The sequence below is a fragment of the Patagioenas fasciata genome, chromosome 4, assembly GCF_037038585.1.
Source record: "Patagioenas fasciata isolate bPatFas1 chromosome 4, bPatFas1.hap1, whole genome shotgun sequence".
In the NCBI taxonomy this organism is placed as follows: Eukaryota; Metazoa; Chordata; class Aves; order Columbiformes; family Columbidae; genus Patagioenas; species Patagioenas fasciata.
Window position 1 is genome coordinate 27511252 of NC_092523.1, and position 22827 is coordinate 27534078.

The 22827-nt window shown below is 37.2% G+C and overlaps 1 protein-coding gene across 7 annotated transcripts in view; it reads right to left on the reverse strand.

Moving 5' to 3' along the window:
* Positions 1-22827, reverse strand: part of GABRG1 (gamma-aminobutyric acid type A receptor subunit gamma1) — an 84485-nt gene that overhangs the window by 16738 nt on the left and 44920 nt on the right. For 3 of the 7 annotated variants that reach the window (XM_071807449.1, XM_071807447.1, XM_071807450.1), the window contains one exon: positions 22581-22729. In XM_071807449.1, coding sequence (XP_071663550.1) covers positions 22581-22610 — 30 coding nt within the window. In that variant the 5' untranslated portion in view covers positions 22611-22729. Of the gene's footprint in view, positions 1-431; positions 10560-14470; positions 14539-15865; positions 16070-22580; positions 22730-22827 lie in introns of all 7 variants that reach the window. The other 4 variants (XM_065837089.2, XM_065837088.2, XM_071807452.1 and 1 more) reach the window with 3 other exon arrangements.

Genomic DNA, 22827 nt, shown 5'->3' on the forward strand with positions numbered 1-22827 from the left:
ACACACAGAATTCTGTCTCTACCTCCTCTCCCTTGACACACAGGAATTAGTTAAAGAGGAGACATGGAAGCTTGCTGCAACTTGGGTGCCACCACACAATGCAACCACTTCTGGGGGCCCTAGACAGAAATCTAAGGGTAACCTGTATACTTCGGGGCTAGAATAGGCTTGTTAAGACAGAGATTCTAAATCTCGTAAGAAGCAAAGCAAGTAAACTTTCTATATTTTTCCCCAAACTTCACAACATGCAATTTAAGATTCTTCAAGAAATTTCAGATTTTGAAAAGTTCACAAATATGTGGGAACTAAACATCACAGTTTGCAGAACTATTTGATACCATCTGCCTCCTATATCTACCTACATACACACAAAAGTATACATAATCATAATCAGGAATGAAATTTCCCTAAAGCAATTTCACTTTACTTACAAAAGTCTAAAGAAAGCTCCTTTGGTGACAGAATGTCAAATTCCTCAGTAGACTTATGGCCAGAAAAGAAAGGTGAAAAATAAATAAATGGAAGCCCCACAGCCTTTTAGTGATACAATTCTTGACACAGTAAACCTTGAGGGAGAAAAACATTACAGATACAATGAAATATTTTTCAAAGAATCAAGCCAGTTGTTCCAGCAGTCCAGGCAAAGGAGCAAGGCAGCAGTCTCTTCTTTGCTCTATTTGTCACTTCTGACCTTAAGGGCAATGGTCTCTCTACTTGATGGCAGATGTGATCTTTCCTGCACAGCTGCCCAATGAGGGTTCCAATGAGCAACTCAGCAGATCCTCTGCAGGGAAAAAAGAGCTGGAGACCAGACTTAAACACTTGGTGTTGGTTGCTCATCTCTCAGTTACAGGATGGGTGGGCGAGGGAAGATGAAAGTGAGACAGGGGTTCAAACTCTTGCTTGAGCCAAAGGAGTCACTACTAGTTTACTTGGTCAATAAAAATGCACAGCGCAGACAGTCAATTCTGGCTTGAAATAAAATAAAAGTGGAAGGCTTTGCTGGTTGGAGTAGAGGGTTTTGTTTATTTTACTTTTAAATAATAACAGCAGCCAACTGTATGAGTTACAGACTCTTCACTCATTTTTGCAACTGAGATCACCCATCTCCCAGAAAAGTTTGTGTATTTGGTGCTTCCTCCTTGAGAAGTGCCAAGGCACATATTCCAGGACTAACTAAATCCCTGTCAATTTTCCCACCTCTCCAGGTGGGAGAAGAACAGTTTAGGAAATAAATACACAAGAGGGAGGCTTGCCCTTGCTCTGTGACGTATGACAGATGAATTACCACCTGGACTGTGGTAACTCAATGACTCTCAAAGGTTATGAATAATTAGTGTATGAGGGAAATAGTGGAGAGATGGAAGGAATAAAAGGACTAATCAAAAATGCATTTAAGAGATGACTTCACTCTAAAACTTTGCTTATTCCTTGAGAGTCACCACCACCAGGGGAAGAATCTGTAGGTCAAAACAAGTCCTTGATTATTTTATTTCTGTAAACAATGTTCAAGACACCTGTGAAAACTCAAAGCCCATTTAACATTAAAATTCAGCTTTCTCCGCTGAATTTCTGGTTACAACTGGAAAGGAAACTTGTCTTGCTGTAGTGGAAGAAAAGGCCTGAGGCAGTCCACCAGATAGGCGCTTTAATAGGCTTAAATGGAACAGAATGAACAAAGATTTATGTGTTGCCCTTACAGTAAAAATACAAAAAAAAAAAAATAAAGTCACTGAGTGAAATCAACAGACACAATCAAATGTATGAAAAGAGGAAAAATGTCTGTTTGAAGGTGCTCCTCTAAGCAGTCACTTCACAGTAGCACTACATTGTCTGAGAAACAGAAATTACCAAAGTGTCATTACAGTCAAATCCACCCAGCGCAAGAAAACTCACGTTGTCACAGAATACCAGCCACCCTAACAAATTAAGATAAAAACGGAAGAGGAGCTCACAGATTATTTTGAACACACAAAGCAAAGGCACATCCTCAGCGTACCCAGATACTTGTATTCTCTTACCTTTCAGTATTAAATGTGCAAGAAAAGAAGAAAAAAAATAGTTAAACTCCTTCACATTACATTCATCACTGTTCCAAAAGAATCTAATACAGAATAGTTTAATATAATGACATTAGTAACTACCTGTTTTCAAGTATCTTGATGAATGTATAACAAGAGATCCAGTTGCTACCATCTTGTCACATACATACATACCTGCAAGGAGTGGTCCTCCGTTTGTAAGCTGACATGTCAGCACCCAGACATCTCCATCTCCCTCAGGAGTCGGCCAACCAAAGGCATAATCCTACTAATCTTGTAGCCTCGAAGTGGGCAGCAGCAGCAGTTCACCCCTCTCTTCAGCTGGGACCCAGAGTCAGTGCTCTCTGATTTCTCCCAAGACCATTTATTCCACTTCTAACATTTGCCTTGGTGGATATTACTACCTACTTCTTCAGCATGACTATTTGTCCTATGCCTCCCTGAGACCTCTCTGTCTTTGAGGGCCCATAATACATACTTAGGCTGCATATATTCTTCATACAATGCATCTCACACGGGATCACATTTTTCAGTCCATTATATCTGCACTATCTTTCATTCAAGTGAACTTTAGCACAATGTCCAAGCACATACACATAGTCACATTGTGGAGGTGCAAAGTATGTGAAAATGGGACTCAAATGTATATTAGCCTTCTTTCTGAATACAAGTTCCCCCACAGAAGAGGTCATATGGCACAGGTCCTAACTGACCCCAGCCAGTCACCAAGCGCAAGCAAACATACAGGATGATCAGACACCTGAGAATCTGGTAGCATGCAGCTGTGACAGTATAGACACTTGAGAGCAATAACCTGAAAGGGAAACTATGCTAGGTAGACTGTGAAGAAAGTCGGATTCTTTCTGAAAATCTAGTTTTGAAATGAGACTGAAATTTTCAGGTTTTATGAATTCAAACACTTAATTCCCCTAAATTTGCAGTGTTTATGGACTGATACACTGAAGTCCCTTAAATTTGCAGTTCCTGAACAATATTTCATATTCCCCTATAAGAGAGAAATCTGGGTCGCTAAAGATTGTGGAAAATCAGCTAGAAAATTCATTATACTTTATTTTATGGAAATATTTTGTTTCCAAAACTAGATAAATAAAAGCCCTGTCTTTGTTTAAGCATCATATGAGCAAGCACAACAGTACACCAGATCTATACAATATCATTTTAGTGCAACAAATCTTTCTGAGCAGCTATTTTGTTTTGTTGTTTTTTTTTTTTTTAAAACAAAGTTAAATTTAATACTCCTATCATTACTTCTATTAGTCTTTCATAAAGTTCACCATTCAATGCCACTGTGTAACCATAAAAATTGGTTTACTACTCTCCCTTTCAAATGAAACTAATGATAAAACAGCCATGCAGAACAAAATGGAATCAATTTGTGGCTGTGTTAGTCACAACCATAGCAAAATGCATGGTTATTCACAGGGTTCAATAACCACGGCGCATGTTAGCTCATATTTGGCATTTGATTAGATCACTGAACATTTTTTGCACAGCTGGCATAAAGAGCCCACCTGCCTAATTATTTACAGATAACTGAAATCCTCCTCCATCTCTTTTCTCTCTAAAAGATCATCACAAACTCCAAAGGCTGCGAACAGAGCGACTAATCAGAGATTACCATTAAAGGGCCAGGCAGTGAACAAACTGTGAATGTTGATAAGCACGTGTACTGTCTCAGAGAAAATAATTTAATAAATAACAGCAATTACTTCAAATAAAGCAGGAATGGCTACTGTATGAGAATAAATGAAATCCTCAACATCAGTTTCATTGTCACACACAGTTCAGTTACAGTCAGACATGAAAATGGACCAGTGGATTAGCTTTTTTATTGAAAGTTGTGAGAGAAATGGAGGGAGCTACCACCCTACATGATTGTTTCTCAGTGCAAACCTCATCACATGAATTCCAACATGTCAATAAGTTGGAAAAAACCTCACAAAGCAGAAAAATCATTTTTCTTGGATATTTTGCCTGGCAGTCTCACAACTGATTTGATATTCCACAGTAAAACGTGTGGAGAAGTCAAGCAACAAGTAGCTATATTGTTGGCTGAATTATGTTAACTGCAACACATTTTGTTTGAGAACAGGAAAAAAGTGGCCTAGTTTTCTGGAGTCAAACGCAAAAGCAATGAAAAGTCCGAAAACCAACCACAGAACTGAAAAATTGTGTGAACTACAGAATTGCAATACAGTTCATTACCAGTGAACTTCAGAGACAAATGAATAAAAACATACTCATGTCATTTCATCTTTGCCCAAGAAACCCACCTCAGCTTTTTGCCTAGATTCAAAATTTTAGCTGAATAGGCACCTGGAGTTTTCCGGAATGCAACAAGCTAATTCAGAAATCTGTTCCATAGGGAGCCCCCAAACTCTGTTCGATTACCAACTGTGACATGACTTCATCTTATTCAGTTATGTGAGCTTCAAGATATTTTCCCCATGTTTCTTCATTCTATTCAGTTTTCTAATTCTTTAAACCAGACCACCAGACCTCAATGTGAAGAAGCCACGGAAAGTTTCAGAGAAAAAAAAAAAAGAAGCGGAAAGCATTCTACCAATTTATATTTTTCAGTATTAAGAGATGTGATTTAATATCAATGACCCAGTTTAGTATGCTGATTAAGAGGTTTAAACAACAAAGAAATTCACAGATAAAACTGGTAACCACATACTTTCCTAAGAGGTAAGCACCAAATAAAGCATCAAGTATTAGCTAATTTATATTCATCTTTCCAGCATGCTGCCAATAAACACTTGTAACCTTTACATTTTCCTTCAGTCAACTATCTCTGGACATAAATAAGGTGTTAATATGTAATTTATTAAAATACTTAACCTATCTTTGTTGTATAACTGCTCTTAACAAAAGGCCTAAAGTGTGGTTGTTCTGTCTGGTGAGTTACTTTAAAAGCCCTTTAAAAAGTTCTTGGAACTGCTTCAGGCTTCATGATGGTTTGAGAGCTTCATCCCCACTGCTGGGACTGAAGCAAAAGTAAAATTTCTTGTTTTGGTAAACCATGTTAGTTCGCTCACTAGAGCAAACTAAACCTAGTGACCTTAGGGTGAGATCTCAAAGAGCCAACAAACCACAATGATTCTGACATGTACCTGTAATATTAAATTAATTATATTACAACAGTGGAAGAGATGGGAGCTGCAGGAAATGCACTGAACAGAAGTGCACAGCATCTGCTCCCAGAATCTTGTAATCAGTCAGACTGTTATAATTGTACAGACAATCACACTGGAGCATGCTATGAGAACATATGCATGGGTTAAAGTGGAAATATGGCAAACCATATCTATTGAAGGTGAGGGAGTACAGTGAGACCTATGTAGTCACAACACAGAAAAAAAAATCTATCACTCATAATTTGGCATCTGTGCTTATCCAGTCCTTATTTTGAACATGCAAAGTGACAGATGCAAACAAAAATATGAATAAAGATTTACTTCAATGCTTTGAAGATTAGAAACTGTAATTAAAATCTTGCCAATAGTCAAAAGATTAGCTAGAAAAGCACTTCAGCAAATTCTCTGCTTTTATTTGATCAGCTTAGATTTGGGGCATTTGAAGAGAGCGTGAGGAGAGGAAGTAGATTATACATATGATACATATACATTCCCACCCTGAAAACCACACAAAAAGTTTTGTTTTGCTTTTTGGTTAAAACTTGAACATTTCAGCTGCTGCCACTCATAAACAAACATCAAACTATAGAAAGAATCAAGGAAGACAAAAAAAAAAATCAGACATAAATACATATATATGTTAGAAACCAAGGAGTGAATACTGATACAGATTAAGGGTTTGGCTTTGAGGTTGCCAATAGTGATTATCAACTCCAATAACTGTTTTCTATATTCTGCAGCTATATCTACCTTCCTGCAACTAGAGAGACTCAAGCAGTCAAAATTGGTCTCATGAACAACTTTAGCAATAGAACTGCATGTTACTCAAGCATACATGGTTTTCTCCAGTTCCATTTTATAAATAAACGATATAGTCTCAAATACAATGATTCACCTTTCAGTATGGTGTAACTACTTCCAAAGCAAGATTAATCGCACAATTACTATTTGCTCTTTTTATTTCCAAGGTTCTCCTGCCATGATCCAAAATCCTAACGTTGATGGCAAGGAGACTTATCTTGGTTTGGTTTCTACCCTGCATCTCCTGTGAGATACATGATCCCACATGGAATACAGCACTCCTATCAGTTTAGCTTCGGATTAAGCAGTTGTACAACTCCTAATATCAATCATCTGCTACACTGAACATATAAGAGCATAAGCAACTGTTAAGAGCTTCCTAAAAGAGTCTCTGTTTACTTATTGGTGCCAAGGGCATAACCCTTCATGGGGATAACCCTCTACGATAAAGTCACCACTGTTATTCAAAAAGGTGAAACCTCATGCAGATCTTACTGTATGCCAGTGAATAACAAATGCTGAAACAGTCCAACAAAAAGTGTTTTAGATGTGCATGGTCCATGCTGGTAAAAATAACCATCTAGAATGTAGAAGACTTATCAAACAACAACACAATAAAAATAATGAAGGCCAAGATCAACAGGCAGGGAAGATACACTCACTTACTAGCAGAAGCACATTGTATTTCCTAGTAGCTATTTTGTCAGTGCTGTCACCCCTAGTAATGAGGGAGTGGGGCAACACTCTTTCCAAGCACGGAGCTGCTTCCTTGGTAAACAGCTTTGAGGTGCTGCAGAGGGAAAGGGCATCCAGACCATTCCCTCACTTTGTCAAGTGAACTTCCCACAGCATGCACTCTGAGGAGAAAAGTCCTGTTCCTGCAGCTGCCCAGCTTTTAGCAGAGAATGAGGTCTTGTAGTGTTGGCACAGGCCCTGGCACCAGCCACTATAAGGACCAGTGAACGGTAGCAGCTTTCCTCTGGAGCACAGCAGCGGAGGCCATGATAAACTGCATGGCAGGAGCCATTGCCAAGGACAGTTTCTAGTGCAACCAGCTGTTATCTCTATTATAACAATCCAAGAGCACTCCCTGCCTTTCTTCCTGAAACCACAGTTCAAATCTAGGCCAGCAAAATCATTCCTAAAACTGGAATGCAACATCACAAATTTCCATATAGAAAGACAGATTAGGAATTAATAACAAAGAACACGTGTGTAATGCTCTTCAAAATATTTATCATCTGTTAGACAAAAAGATAAGAGGTACAAGACAAAGAACTAAATGTAGCTTGTCTCAGCTGCAGACACAAGGGAGACAATCACAGCAGAAGCAGACAGAAAGTATTTGGAGAGGATATTGAAGAATCAGAAGTAACAATAAGCTGTATAACAGAGCAGCCAAGCAGTCTCTGCAGTTTTGGGAAGAAAAGCAGGAGTAAAGGACTGTTTAGATTAGCTTTAGCACTAGTCAATACCTTTACCTTCCCAGTTAAGTACTTACATTAACATTATTCTTGGTTTAGGTCATCTGAGATGACAACTGAATTGTGCAGGCACTCAATACTGCTTATACAGGATACACATCCTCTACAAGGAGCCTATGGTTTGAATTAACATAAAAGACAAGATTTGGAAAGACAACAACGGCATAAGTAACAGAAAACAGAAAACCCAATACCAGTCAGAAGTACAGGTAGTGATCTTAGCACAACAAAAGCTAAACGGATGTGATAGTTTGTAGCTTCCACAAAAAGAAGACAAGAAAAAATATTAAAACAGGAACATGATGAGAAACGAAGTGGCTTTGCAGACACCTATAGAAAGTTTATTTCAAGCTTAAAAGGCAGTTTCGGAGAAAGTGGCATGAAAAGTTGAAAGGATGGGAGCAGAAGCTGGTGAGACCTGAGATAGGAAATGGGGTCTTGGGGAAGAAAAATAAAAAAATATTATGCCTGGGAATAGGCTTTGGAGTGCCTTGAAAGTGGAAGGGAACTGTTTATGTGCGAGGTCCAGTGAAAGAGAGGAAGAATCTGAGCAAGAAATGACTTAGTATAAACAGTCAAAGCAATATTTATTTTTCTTTATTTACATTGAAACCAAGCCAACTGTGACCTAAGTGATACAATGGTGCTATACAAAAACAGTATTTCCTAAAGTATTAACTAATCAAACACAAAATTTAAGTGTGAACCACAGCACAAAGAGACTGAAGCCTTAGATATTAGCATTGCTAAATGCGACACACCAATTAAGGCATATTTTACAGCAAAGAACATTGATTTTTCTGGCATCTTAACCACCTTCCTGACTTCATATCTATTAAGGGACAACCAGTAAACTGCAGCTGAGAACAGGAAAGTACTGAATACTGTTTAAAGCAGGGGCTGAAAGATGCCTGTACTCTGGTTTTGCTTCAGAAAGCTACTGCAACATTTGACTGTCGTACAGTGGCTGCCTTTTCCCTCAGCCCTCACCATTACCTTCAAAATGTAGTGGGAGTGACACAGGAACTGCTGTGCTGAGCCAGCATGAGCAGAATATGGCCTATACTTGGCCAGTTCCCCTGAAACTGAGTAGGGCAAGCTTAGAGGTACCTTGCAATAACAGCAGGCAAAGTAGCTGCCTACAAGAGCCAGAATAAGCAATTTAGGCTATTTTTTTTCAGAATAAACCAGAAAACATTCATAAAATTGTACTTGTGAAATATTACTCAAGTTCCTAGGGCTAATAAAATAAGAAATACTAACAGACATATGGGTTTTGACACAAATATATTTCATAACAAAGAAAAAACAATACTCAAGCCTACTGAAGGAATATTTACTCAGCTACAGTAAATGCACACTATGTCCATCAATCTCAAACATTCATTTGAGTAACAGTCGATTAACTCTGATCACTTGCAGTGCTGACAGGCACCAAAATGACTGGAATCTATCTTTCCTAATCAAAATAAAAGAGTAAGTTAGGAAAAAAACCAAGTCCTATTCCAGCTCAATCCAAAGAAGATGCTGTACGGTAAGAAACAGGTAATATTTAAAATACTTACTGGTACTTTCATCCTGATTATGAACAAATATTCCTGCCATTTGAAAGAGAGTGGAACCAGTTTGCATAAAATGCACACACCTCTGAAAATTTGCAGTGCTTGCACGCTGAACCCACACAGCCTCAGGAAACATTAAGGGCAGGACTGCATCTCTCATGCTCTTCCTCTCAGTCTATCATCATAAAGCTCATAGAGGCAATGATTCTCCTCAAAACGGTCTTCTTCAAACATGAAAGCAATTCCAACCTCCAGGAAAAGCTTAAAATGCAGTTCACAGACCATGACAAGCCCTATCAAGCAGTGTTCACCCAGTCCTGAAATATGACTATACACTGCAGCATTTGGGTAGCATTATGATTTATTATGGTTATGCTTCTTGTATGGAACTACATTCACTTAGACACACAGCTCTCTGTAACAGATAGACCAAGAGGGAGAGAGAGCGTTCGTATTTTTCCATTTATACACTTCTTACTTTGTTTTTTTTTTTTTCTATTGTGTTTGTTACATCCTTAAGCCAACGTGATAGGGCTGACACATGTAAACTGAAGTACATTCCCAGATATTTGCAGGATCAGGGTCTTGCTAATTCCAGTATCTATTTCTGCCTTTTTCTAAGCCTCATCTTTTCTATATGATAGTTACTACTCATTCAGTAATAAAACATTTAATATAATTCAGAGCCACTTAAAAGTAGATTGACTTACAGAATAACACATACAGAGTGTGCATCTTTGAGTACTGGATTTCAGGGTAGCTTCAGATAACATATTTTTGTGTCATGATTACTTCTATTCTAGAGTGCTAATGTAAATTACCTGGCCCTGTAGAGTAAGAATACAAAACCTTCAAACGTTTAATACAAATTTAGCAACTAGTAGAATAAGTGCAGTGACACACCTGACCACAAAGCATCCTCCATTACTACAATAATATTGAGCAATCTGTATTAGGATACTGATCACATTGATACTTGAATGCCTAAAAAAAAAAATATTAAAAATCTGCCGCTAGTTACTGTAACTTGAGAATGAAATGGAATTTAGAAGTCAAAGGATATTTAAAATTCATCATCAGTACATTCTACACAAAGTCATAAATGGTACAATATGTCCGTAAATATTGCATCCTAACAGTGTCCAGGCCTTACAGCCCGTGTACCGAGCTAGCACATCGTGTATTCTGTGAATATCTGATTTGATCAGGGGTTTAGCTATCTTGTTAAAAATAAAAGTGCTATGCTTCAAAGTATGGCCTTCAGCTTGCGGTCACAGCAGCCTTCAATGGATAACTAGCCAAGATCATGCGACAAAAGCACAGAAGAAACAGAAATGCTGGGAAATAACAAGGAAGCTGAACTGCTTCAGTGAATTGCAGTCCTAGAGATTTATCCTGGTGCCTTCAGTCTGGATCTTCTGAGTTCCATTAGTAAATACAAAATCTGAATAGAGGGCATCATCTGCATCCACAGCAAAGGAAGAAAAAAATATGTAGCTCTCAAACACCCTAGAATGGCAATGATCACATCATGTTTCAAAATGTTAAATCATGAGTTAGAAACACAAGAAACCACAAGGGAATTTTAAAACATAATTTTGTTTCTGTAAACATACATATTTATATATCTATGCACTTAACAAGGACAGACATAGACAGAGTATTTTCTTTTGGCTAGTTTTTAATCTATCAGTTATGATGTCTATGTATCTCTATAGAAATTATCTGCCTCTTAATAACCCCTCCCCCATGTTTATTACTTGAGTATTGCTCTACTATTTACTATATGAAACTCAATTAAATAGACATTAAGGGCAGGGAAAGTATAAACTTCTCTCTTTGCTCTTCATTTTTGACACAATGATGCAATACTGCTTCTTACTTAAGGAACTGCTGCTTACTCCTTCTCCAAAAATTTCTCACATTTGGGGTAGCAACCTTTTATTGTCATGAGAGTTCTGACCACGCAGAAATTACAAGATCAGGTATTCTCTTAGCTAAAGGAAGGTAAAAATGTCTTGGAGGCTGGCCATGCCTCTCCCAGCCCACTGCATTACACACTTGCATAGTCTTGTCAAACCACAAAAGCTGTGGCTCTGGCATCATTCTCTCCTGGACCCCTTAGAGCACCAGTAGTACAAACTTCATGTATTTATGAACACATAGGGTTTGGGGGATGAATACAAGGCAGAGAAAGATAATGAGGCCCACCAGCAACACAGATCAACATACATTTCTACACAGGGACCGTATCTCTGCTACTTGTACCATCAAATAGAGTGGGTTTTCTTCCACTTGGTCCTAGTTAAGGAGGAAAGATAGTAAGAGCCCAGTACAACTCCAGTAAGTGCTCAACTGAATGAGCTTCCACGTAGAGGAAAACCAGGCTCTAAAAATTCACTCCATGTCTAAATTTTGTTAACAAATCCCTGTACTACTGCAGAGCTATTGAAGATCAAGACTTTGGCCATAAAAATGCACTTAGCTGCATTTTACATTATTGTTGCACGATGCATAGCAAAGGTTAGCTCTGAAAGACTGATTAAAAAAATCTTTAGACTTAATGAGTGTTAGAAGCCTAATTACTCTGCAGGTCCAGACGCTTGTTAAAAATGTGTACTTAGGTTGTAGATGCCTGAAGAGATGACATGCTATAGAAAAACATCCCCTTAAGCATGGGGTGTCTATACAGTGTAGACCTTTGTTACGACAGTGAAAGCCAAAACATAACAGCCTTCAAAATAAAATTCTAATGAATGTCACATATACATTTAAAGCACCCCTTTTATGGAAGCAAAAGTCTATCAGATAGCAAGGGGAAAACAGACTAAATTATAAAAATAAATCAGTTTCCTCTCATAACATGTGTCATATTGTATCCGAACTAAATAGTTAAAGGACACCATTTGCCAGAGTGAACTGACATGTCTGACAAATGAGTAATGCAATGGAGAATCACAGATAGGTATTCTCACATTAAGTGATCAAATTAAGGGCTAAGGACAGCCCTTGAAATTGAAACAATTTTTGGATTATCGGTTAACAATCTGAAGAAATATTGACTCCAGGGAAAGTGCTTTCCTAATGAAATCAACAGTTCACATAAAAAGAGCTTACAGGGTCAAATCTGTTCATTTGTTTGTTTTTTCTGAGAATGTTTCCCAGATTAAAAACATCTTTTTTTGAAACCTTAAGCAAATTATTTACATATATATTGTTTTATTTATTTTCACAAACATTTTATTCTTGTAGTGATATGAGATGCTCATATGATCCAGGTTCCTGAAGTCAAAGTCCAGTGAAAGCAATCGCTCTCTTATGAAGGCCATAGTGCCTTTATAGTATAATTTAAATTGCTAAATAGTTCTCTGCCCATTTTTAAAAAAACATAGAATAGTTTATAAAGTTCTATGTCTTAATGACATTGACCTTATTATCCTTTGATGGTATGATCCATTGTTATACTTTTTTGGGTTTTAATCAGAAATCAGATGGTTAGAGGGATAAACGTTCAGTTGATATACATTATAACCATTAGGAGCCTGCTTTCTAATGAAGTAATATGCATTCCAATGTGATACTATCTTTATCTTGGACTTAAAGCCAGTATGACTGAATTTTATTAGCACTATGGCAAGAATACCACCACCCAGCTCCAGGACAGCTCTAGCGGAGTTCTAGCAGAGGTAGGGAGACGTCCAAAGAAGTGACAAGACAGAGTCCCATGGCTGATACTGTCATTGCTGCAAGTGTGCAGTATGATAATGCTGCCTGCCAGGCTCCGGGCTGAGAAAGCAGAAGGCACAGGCAAGGCCACGGTACGTGGCAGTGAGGAGATTGCCCAGGGGCTGCAAAGACAAGAAGAGGGGCACATGAAATGGGGCAGGCGTACCTTGCAAAGCCAGCCACATCAAAAACTGAAAACTGAACCTCTAAGCATTTCCCATTTTTGGTCCCACTGTGTGCAATACCTACTGGCCACTGATTGAAGAACTCACATTGGTTAATGGAAAAGGATGCCTTTACCATTTGCTATATTCTCCTTTCAGGTAGCGGCCTGTCCACACATTTTGCCCCCACAATAAGTTCCTTCAGAAGAGAATAGGATGGAGAGAAGCAAAACAGAAAGATTGCAGTAGGAAGTTAGACAAAACCTAAGAAACCACTTATACCAGACATGGAAATTCTCCCCTACCCCATCATTCTTCTGCTTTTTCATGCATTTGTTTACATACAGCCCTGGCCTGACACATGGACTTCTCTGCCACAACCCCAGGTAATGACAACCCCTAAGCTTGTTAGACTGTTGAAGTAGAATGAGTATCCTTTGCCACAGATCTCCATCATCTACTTATGGCACCTTTACCTGTAGTACCTAAGTACCACTGGTCTTCCTTGCTTGGCTTCCCATCACTGAAAGTCGATATTCTCCACCCAAGCATGATGACATACATGTAAACTACAAGATCCTTAATAATAATCTGGAATTACTGTGCTTTCACCAAATTCACAGAAGCACTGGCATACTCCAGCCTCAGATTGAACAAAAAGCCTCTTTGCCATGCAAACTCAACACTGTGAGTAATTCTGTAGGGAGGAGGAAAGGAAAAAGGCAGGAGTGGGCTGAGCTCAAACTCACCTGAGCATCAGTCTCAGTCCTTCAAGTCCTGACTGGCTGACAGGAGCTGCAGCCACCGCTGGGCAGCAGTGCCCAACAGAAGTCATGCAACAAGGCCTTTCTAAGTCTCCAACACCACCATTTCAGACAATGCACATTGTGACAAAAAAATCTAAACGATTTAAGAAAAGGTCAGACTCAACGTCCTCATAAGTGCTGTTACTTCAGCGTTAGTACCAAATAGCTGGGTCAGATCTCAACAGGTCAACGAGAAACTAGATGAGATGCATTAAGTTCTGAAGAAACCAGCTATGTGTACACACACACTAAAGACAACCCATAAGACCAAATAAGACATGAAAAATGAGGACAAAAGAGTTAATTTCAAATTTTTATTTCTATGAATTTGAAAAATAATAACAAATCACTGCAATGAAAATAGTTTTATTCAGAAATTCTGGGTCAATTGTTATTTTTCTGAAGAGTAGCTTCAGGAAATTGTACTAAACCAGAGATAGAGCAAGTATACACAAACATAGTGAAAGTGCTCAACACAACCAAAATAAGGACCTGATACAGTGTCCTCTGTGTGACCCCACTTTGTTCAAGAAATATATTTTTAAAATTACAGCCATTTCAAATGGAGGGAATCTAAACCTGTTTCTGTAATAATCACAATTATATCCAAGAGCATAAGAAAACACAGTAAGAAATAAACTTATTTGAATGAGACTAGAATTATTTCATAATATTAACCTTAGCATCAGTCAGATAATGTTTTCTGTCAATAATCAGAACTTACCATATTGATTGGGTCAACTGGGCCAATGCTGTTAACATAGACATCTGTTTCAATTACCGTAGTTCTCACTAAACAAAACAGTAACCATAGTAATTATTTAATTAACTCTGTACACTGTTACAGTAATTTAACGTATTTACTTAAACAACAACAAATCGGATATTCTTTTATTAGATTCAGAATAATTAAATCCCTGGTTTGTTCATTCTGTGAAGGATCATTTATGATTTGCCTCCTCTATTTATGAATTGTTAGAATTATCAAGATGAATTTTTTACTTGGTAATGCAATTCCCATCTGTGTTTTGTGAACAGATATAAGACAGATATACAAAAGCACAAAAGGTAGAGGAAGTAGGAGAAAGAAAAACCAAAAGTGTCTTCCAACATAAAAATTGAATCATAAACAGAAAGAAAATGTTTGTAAAAAAAACTGCTCATATAACAAACCATGAGGTCCAGGAGCAGATGTGTTTGTCAGCTGTAAGGAACCAATATGCAGTGCTTTCTGTCAATTCCTGCTGAAGATGTGTAACAAAAATAAGATAATTTTCACCACAGATTTCTTCAATTCATGTGACTGTAGCACTCCTAAGGATTAATGTCTTTTCATCAGCTTGATTAATACACTACTTCACATACCAAACTGAAAGCTTATCAAGTGAAAATAATCTAAAAGTTAAACATTTCCAAACTTATTTTTCTTAAAAAACACAGTGAAACACTCTCACAAGGCAGACAAAAATTAACTGGTTTTAACATATATTCTCTTACAGATTATACTCTCTCATTTTGTGCATTCAAAGAGGGTAAAAAGTTTACATGACTCCCTACGAACGTCACATCTGAAGTACAGGTGGCACAGATAATTCATTTGTTTCCTCCTAACTGGCTCATAGGGGAAAAATATACAAATGGAAGAGGCCAGGATGCATTTTAACATCATCAGTTTACTAAGCATTTTCTCCTAGCCTGTACCGGAGAGTCAGAATGTGGACACAAGAGGACATATGTTCTCATCCCCAGTGGAATTAAGAGGGTTAATAATAAAGCTTTGCTGGTCTTTATTCCATGACCTGGCACATTAAAATGAAGCATTTCTGCTCATCCACAGATGGAAAATCAGAACACACACAAAAAAAAGCACTTCGATTTCATAGGAGACGGACCCTACATCATCAGATTTGATTTCTTTATATTGCAAACCAGAGATCGCCCAAGTGCTCTATAACAAACCTAAAATCTTAAGTAACAGGATTTTTTAAATCGTAAAAATCTAAAACTGAAGCAGACACACGAAAAGAAACAAAGTATCATTAACATCCTAGCAAGCTACAATGACAGGCAATATACATTTCCTAAATATCCTAAGATAATCTTTCCCTGCCAATCTCACCTGGGAGGTAATTCTCCCTGATTCCAAATCCGATTACTGGTGTGACCCTGAGCCTGACAGTGAGACACACTAGTGAGGCTGCAGAGGATTTTCTCCACAACCACAGAGCACAGTGTCACTCGATCACCATGTCACTTGATCACCATCCTGTCCCCAACATGCTTCACAGAAAGTTAAAGCAGACTCTGGAAACCAATTTATTTCCTGGGTTAAAAAAAAAAAAAAAAAAGTACTTCTTGAGCTGCAAATGTTTTCGATATCTGCAGGACTCATAAAGGGAGCACAACACAAGAACTCATATCCACAGACTGAAAAATCAGAGTAAAGAAAGTATACAATACATGTGTGTATATACATGTATTTATAACACATTTACATATGCCATGTCTCACAAACACATATCCTCTTTCTTTAATTTTGCTATCCTATTTATCTATAATAGCAACTCCACTGCTAGACTAATACACAAGGAGGTGGATCAAAGTGTACTTTGCCTCATTGCTCAAACAATGCTGAATCAGCTATTTTTTCTCCCTGTATTTGTAGGTAATGTTTGATTCTTCTTAGGGCTAAGAAATCTTGTTTTGTTCTGAGGTTCAAGTCTTTGATTCCAGCTTTCAGTACTCTCTAGCCATAAATCAAACCTCTTCTTCAGACACAAGTACCTCCACACAGAGACGGTCACCTCTGAAACTTGCCTTCAGTATACTGCACAGTTCATATCGCAAACCACAAATGCAACCCACAGATAAAACGTTCAGCTTTAACTTTCAATTTTGCTCCGTTGTTTCCAGATCCATCTTGAAATATGCACAACAGAGCGAGAAATTTTCATAAAAGTGTTACCAACACTCCATGAGAATTTCCAGATTTTTCCTTGTTGTGTTCCTTTTCAAAGGGGAGTTACCTCAGGTCAATGCTCAGAGAACGCACACCTAAGATCTTATACTACTCACAATCTCTAAGTTTTGCCCTAAATGACTACTTTACTGTGTAGAATCTCTCATCTTGAAATATGACCCACAGGCTTCCTCCTCCGCACCTCTTTTTTTTCCCCCTCAATTTTTGTGTCTCCAGTTTTACTGAAGGAGCAAATTATTACTCTGCATATACAACCTCCTCCTTTCCAACAGTCTTTATGTCATCTGCCAAATTTACTACAAAAATTCATTGCTGAAATAATGCAAAATATCATTATTCTTGATCAAGACTTTCCTATGAGACCCAACAACAGACAGCCAAACCACTGATATTTCCTTATTAACAACTACATTTTGAGATCTGTCAGCAAGCCAGTTTTTAATAGGGCAGTGTCAATTTTATGAAATTCCAGCTTGCAGCAAGCAGCACTTGATCTGCCACAAGAGCTCTCCCATAACGTGCCATGGAGTTCAATTTGCCTTTTCCATACTGCTCTGAGTAAGATTATTAGTGATATTAAGAGCCAGTGAAGAGTCTGAAAATCTGCCTCTGTTGAAATTATTTTAATTGACCCAAATGATCCAGAGAAACAGATCCAATTCAAGAGGACTCGAAGAGGCTGTTTGTTACCTTAGTTCTCCTGTATGGTACAGAGTGAAGTACTTCTGTGAATTAGAAGGAAGAATTCATTCTTCTCATGTTCTTGAACTAGAAGTGACATGAGCCCATGAAAATGACAAATGCTGGAGGAAAATATATTCTTGGTACTCATTTGACATCCATATAATTACTATTGTTCATTTGCTAACAGAGAAAGCTGTTTTGAGATGCTTCTACTGTGAATACTTCTTATTTTAATTTAAAAACTCTGTATCAGCAGTGAAAACATTATGAGTAGGAAGAAGTCTGTTTAACACATCCTGCCTGAAGTGCAAAACAGTACTGTAAACTTACAGAAGCTTCTAAGGGATGGGACAAAGAGATGGCACACTTGAAATATTTACTCTGTAAGACAACATGAGCCAGACTAGAGTAGAATAACGAGGTGAGAGGACAGCAGATTGCATATTCAACAGATAAAGAGAAGAGCATCAAGGAGCAGGTGCTCTCAAGGGATTGCTCATTAGCTGCCAACTTAACTGAAGCACACAGGGAACCTGTTTGCTAAGCCTGATCTAGAGAGATCTACTCACACTTTCTGATTTCCTGCTTTTACATCTTTTCTTCACTAGACCAAACTTTTCTTTTATTGGTTTAAAAGGTTTGACTGGTATTGAGCATCATTTAACACAAGCACATAGTTAAGGACAAGCTTGTCCCAATAAATAAATACAGTAAATAAGTGGCTCTTGTGCCTGGGATTCAAGAGCAAGATGAACTTCCAGACAAGCAACAAGATCTGGAAAGAAGTCTCTCTCAGCAGGCATAGTCCAGCACCCTTCTAGTAAGGGATGATGCTGTCTAACTACTAGGCATATTGGGAACCCCAGTTTGAGATCAAAATCTGTACTTTGAAAAAAGTGTACTCTCTATTAGAAAAACCATAGTGCTGAAAACCTGCCTCAATCATTGACAAATTATTTTAGTAATTGCTCTTGCTACCAGAAGTGCCTCTTTCTTAGCCTATATTTATCCAGGCCCAATTTGTAGGTTTTGATATTTAAAATGTCTCTGCCTGCTACATTGAAGAGCTCTCCCTGTCAGTTATTTTCAGTTTATAAACTGCATCTCCTGACAGAAATTATTATCATTATCATAATAGTGCAGAACATTGCACGTATTATTGCTTAATACTGCTATATTTTTATTACTCCAATCCTCAACATTACCCAATAGCGTGTTAGTCCATCTAAATTCACTAATGAGTTCCCATAGTTTACCACAATTCTCCATTTTGAAATGAAAGTCTAAGATATATAACCTTTTTTATTATTAATTATCATGCTAATCAATTTACACTAAGACCATTTTTTATTATTTCATCCAGACTTATTTTCTTTGAGCATGTTTTCTATAACTCCTCATTAATTGCCTAAAGATGAATCTCTTCTTGGTGATAAAGAAGTTATTCAGCAAATACATTGAGTACCACGTTCAGGAATAACAGAGGCCTTCAACTTGTAATAGTTTTAAATGGAATAAAACAATTCTCACAACAAGTTATCTAAGAGTATTGCTTATATGGTTATCTATTTTGAAACTTCAGCCTCAAGTGTCTGCAGCAGGCTTCCAGTTCCATTTCTGAATATTTTTTTCAAAGTGATTTGGATGAAAGCAGTGCCCTGTTCTCTTCATTTCTTCTTTTACTTTTTTATTTGAAAGAAATCCATCTTTAAAAAATACTCCTGCCCCACTGCTTTTATTATTTCCATCATTTTCTATGCAGTGCACACATCCTGTACCTTTAACATTTACTGCATATGCTCTTCTACATGTTGCTCTTGTTTTCCATTTCCTTCAATTCTTGCAAAATATTCTTCATCTCAGAATACATACTTCTTTACCTGATATTTTCCTGCTCATTGGGGCTTATTACTTTACTGTCTGTATCATGCTTAGATCAATGCTACACTAAGCATACCTGTTCAACAGAATATTCACCTAATCTCCTTATCTTTTCAGAATTAGTGCTTCTACTTGAAAGTAGAAGTAGTGCTATTCTTGAAAGCCCACTTTTTGTTCCTGTAGCCTTTATATCCCTCTGCACATGACTTTTCACATTAGTACACTGAGATATAATTATTTACCCATTCCCTGCCTATAGGGCAATTACAACTACCCAAATTTCTCTAGGTGTCCAATTTTTCTATGTCCATGAGCAATCATCATCACCATTCGATCAGTTACATCTTCCCTCAAACTATTGACTGAAAACACTCACTTAGAGTTGCAAATATGTGATGATTATTCCCTATTTTTAAGCAAACTTTCAGACTGACTGGTTGTATTTCACCCATATATTACAAAACATTGGACATGAGACATAGCTGGAAAAAATGTGCTGTACATTGATACACCAATATTAATATAACAGTGTCCCTAAGATGTTAGAGAGGTAACAGTGTGCAGCCAAAATTCTTTCATTTAAAAAGGAAAGTCGAAAAATAACAGCTATTTTGATGCAGAATGGAAGCTAAAACAGTATGATTATAAAATCAGGTAGCAAAAAGCTAAAGTTACAGTGAGAGTAATACTACTTTATTAACACATCAACACTCCAAGTTTGTATCTGTTGTTAAAGGATTTTATACAACAGATAAGAGACTTCATCTGGTAACTGCTACTACCTCATATTGAGCAGAAGGTACGTTAATACTACTGCCTTTATGCTCCAAACACCTCAAAGTATATCACATAAATTGAGATAAAGACTAGCAAGATTAATAAGCATAGCAAAGAGTACCAGTTAAGAAATCACTACACTTGTGGATATTTGAATGAAACAAACAGAAGATGACAGAGTGTGGGTTTCTCCTATTAAATTTCAGTATTGCCTCTGATGTTTCAATTTGCTTTTGGCTTTCTTTTATCATCTTCCTCAACTAACTGCATTTTTAACAATGAAACCCCTTTTCTCACTCTGAGATGCTGAAATTCTTTGTCAGCATGAGGAAGCAAACTAAATCCTGCTCTGATATTCAAACGCAAAAAGTCCGGGTTCTAAACAAAAAATGTTGCTATTGTAACTGAGCTTCGTAATTCAATAGCAAAAATGTTCTGTGGGCCATTATTGCTTTGAAAGATAATTAGAATTCCAGTTCAATAACCTTGTTGTACAAGTGCTGACATATACTCTGAAGAAGTAGAATCTGACATGAGATTTTATCCATATAATTGAGGTAGACTAAGATGAATGCACTGTAGCCTGATTTTGTTTTTCTGTCTGTTAAGTATCTGCTGCAGTTCCCAAGTAGATGGACAGAATGTGATGACTTTGTTCAAGGTTGGAAACTTCATCTTATGTTGTCCAACATTTCTGCCATGGGGCAGAAGTCTTTAACTTCCATCCAGAAGAGAGCCAGTCTTAACATTTGTTCTCCTAGCAACAAAATGAATACTCCCAAACATCTCCTGTTCTCATCACTCAGGCTGATTATTCATAAAGCTTGTGTTTTAATATACTGGATGGACGGATGGAGGCACGTCTCAAACAGCAAAGGTCAGATTGGTACAGAAGTATTGTATCAAGAGAGAGAAGAAAAAGAAAAGGAGCATTTATGTGAGACAAGCTAGAATCAAGTATCTTCTTTTAAGAACTAATACTTTTAACCAAAAAACCTGTCCACTGAGTTATTCACAAAAAGGCAGAGTCTTCGACCTATACTCTTTACATGATCAGAAAAGTGAAGGTAAGGATTATACCAAAATTATTCCACGCCCATCTAAATCCATTTGACATCAGAATAAACTGCTCTTCCTCTATTTTCCTTTTCTTTGTTTCTAAGTTTTATGGTGAAAGAAGAGAAAGAGCATTCTCTTTTCTTTCATCCTCACCTACCAGCTAATTCAACTAGAAGGAATCCTACTGGAGACAGTTCATTCCCTCATAATCACTTTGCTATTTGTTGCATCAAGCAGGTGGGGGGCAAGGGTTAGAGGGAATGTCAGGCTATACATCTTTCACACATGGAGAATTTAAGGAAAAACATGCTGAAAGACCTTTTTTGTTGTCTAAATGTTTGCAGTAATTCAATTAAATGAACATGAAGGCACAGACTTACAAGAACCTTTGTGACTCGCATGTGATTATATTATGACAATGAGAAAAAATTGCCATTCAACATCTTCAGGGTACTAGTCAAAAATAAAACAGAACTAAGAAATTTGGGGAAGAAAACAATTTATCAGAAGCTTTCAAAAGAAAATACTTAGTTTGAGATTGCATCTCTCTGTTCTACATAAATGAAACAAGTCTGGATTGTTGTGCTGTTTATCATAGAAGCAGCTTACAGACCTACATGGCATTTCTTTGACAGCGAATGCCAAGTATTTAATGAACAATTATGTCCTCCACTTCTCCCTTCACAGTTCAGGAAACAAAACTTGGAGAAAGTATTTTTCTTAGTTTGATCCAGTGTGTCTGTGGTATACAAGAACTGGCAAGGCTTAATGTGTTCCATGTTTTCAACACAAGATTCTTCCAAATATTTACACTTAGCAGGTGTATGCAAACTGATATTTTTTGTATTGAAAGACAAAACCACCTTCCTAATAGCTTCAGAGTTTGATCTATAGTAATACAGTCTTCCTTCCAATATTCCTCCAGAAAAGATATAGTCTTAAGTTATATCTTTTGGATTCATTTGAAGTTTTCCAAAATCTGAGCCAAGGGAAGAAGAAAACTGGGTTGAGCTAAATTTGCTCAAAATACACACTTACAATGTATTTTCTACAGTAAGTGTAAAAATATCTACAAATAATTCTTTAACGAACTCCTGCAGACTAAAGATCAACTTTTTAAATAACCATGGCTGGTTTATATCTACATTTCTTTCTGTCAGAAGATCTTAGTTAAACAAAGCAAACTATAGTTGCCTTTTAATGATTCATTCACTGTCCCCAAAAAGCAATACTATGCATAAGAAAAATAAATTGTAAATAGAATATAAAAATTCTACTTATGTATAGAACATCTTTACCACTTCCAGAAAACCATTGCATTTTATTGCTGTTATATTTAGCTTGCTATACTAAATTTTTTAAATTGCATTAAGCTGATTTTTGCCATCTTTGAAAAAAAGTACACCATCTCTGGTTCACATCTTCTACTCACTGAATTATTTTATGGGCTTACCCCCAATATCTGGCCGAAGCTTATTGTCATATCCTTGAAGTAAGGAGTCCAGTATGTGAGTTACATCCCCACCATGAATCTTTGGTGCAAGGACCCATGTTTTATTCACTGTTAGATCTTCATCATCCTCATCATCTGCTTTATCAGCTCTATGGTGAGTGAATAAAATAAAAAAATAAAAAAAAAAAAGGTTAGGAAAAAACCCACAAACCCACAAAAACAAACAGTGAAACTAAATATACAAGAG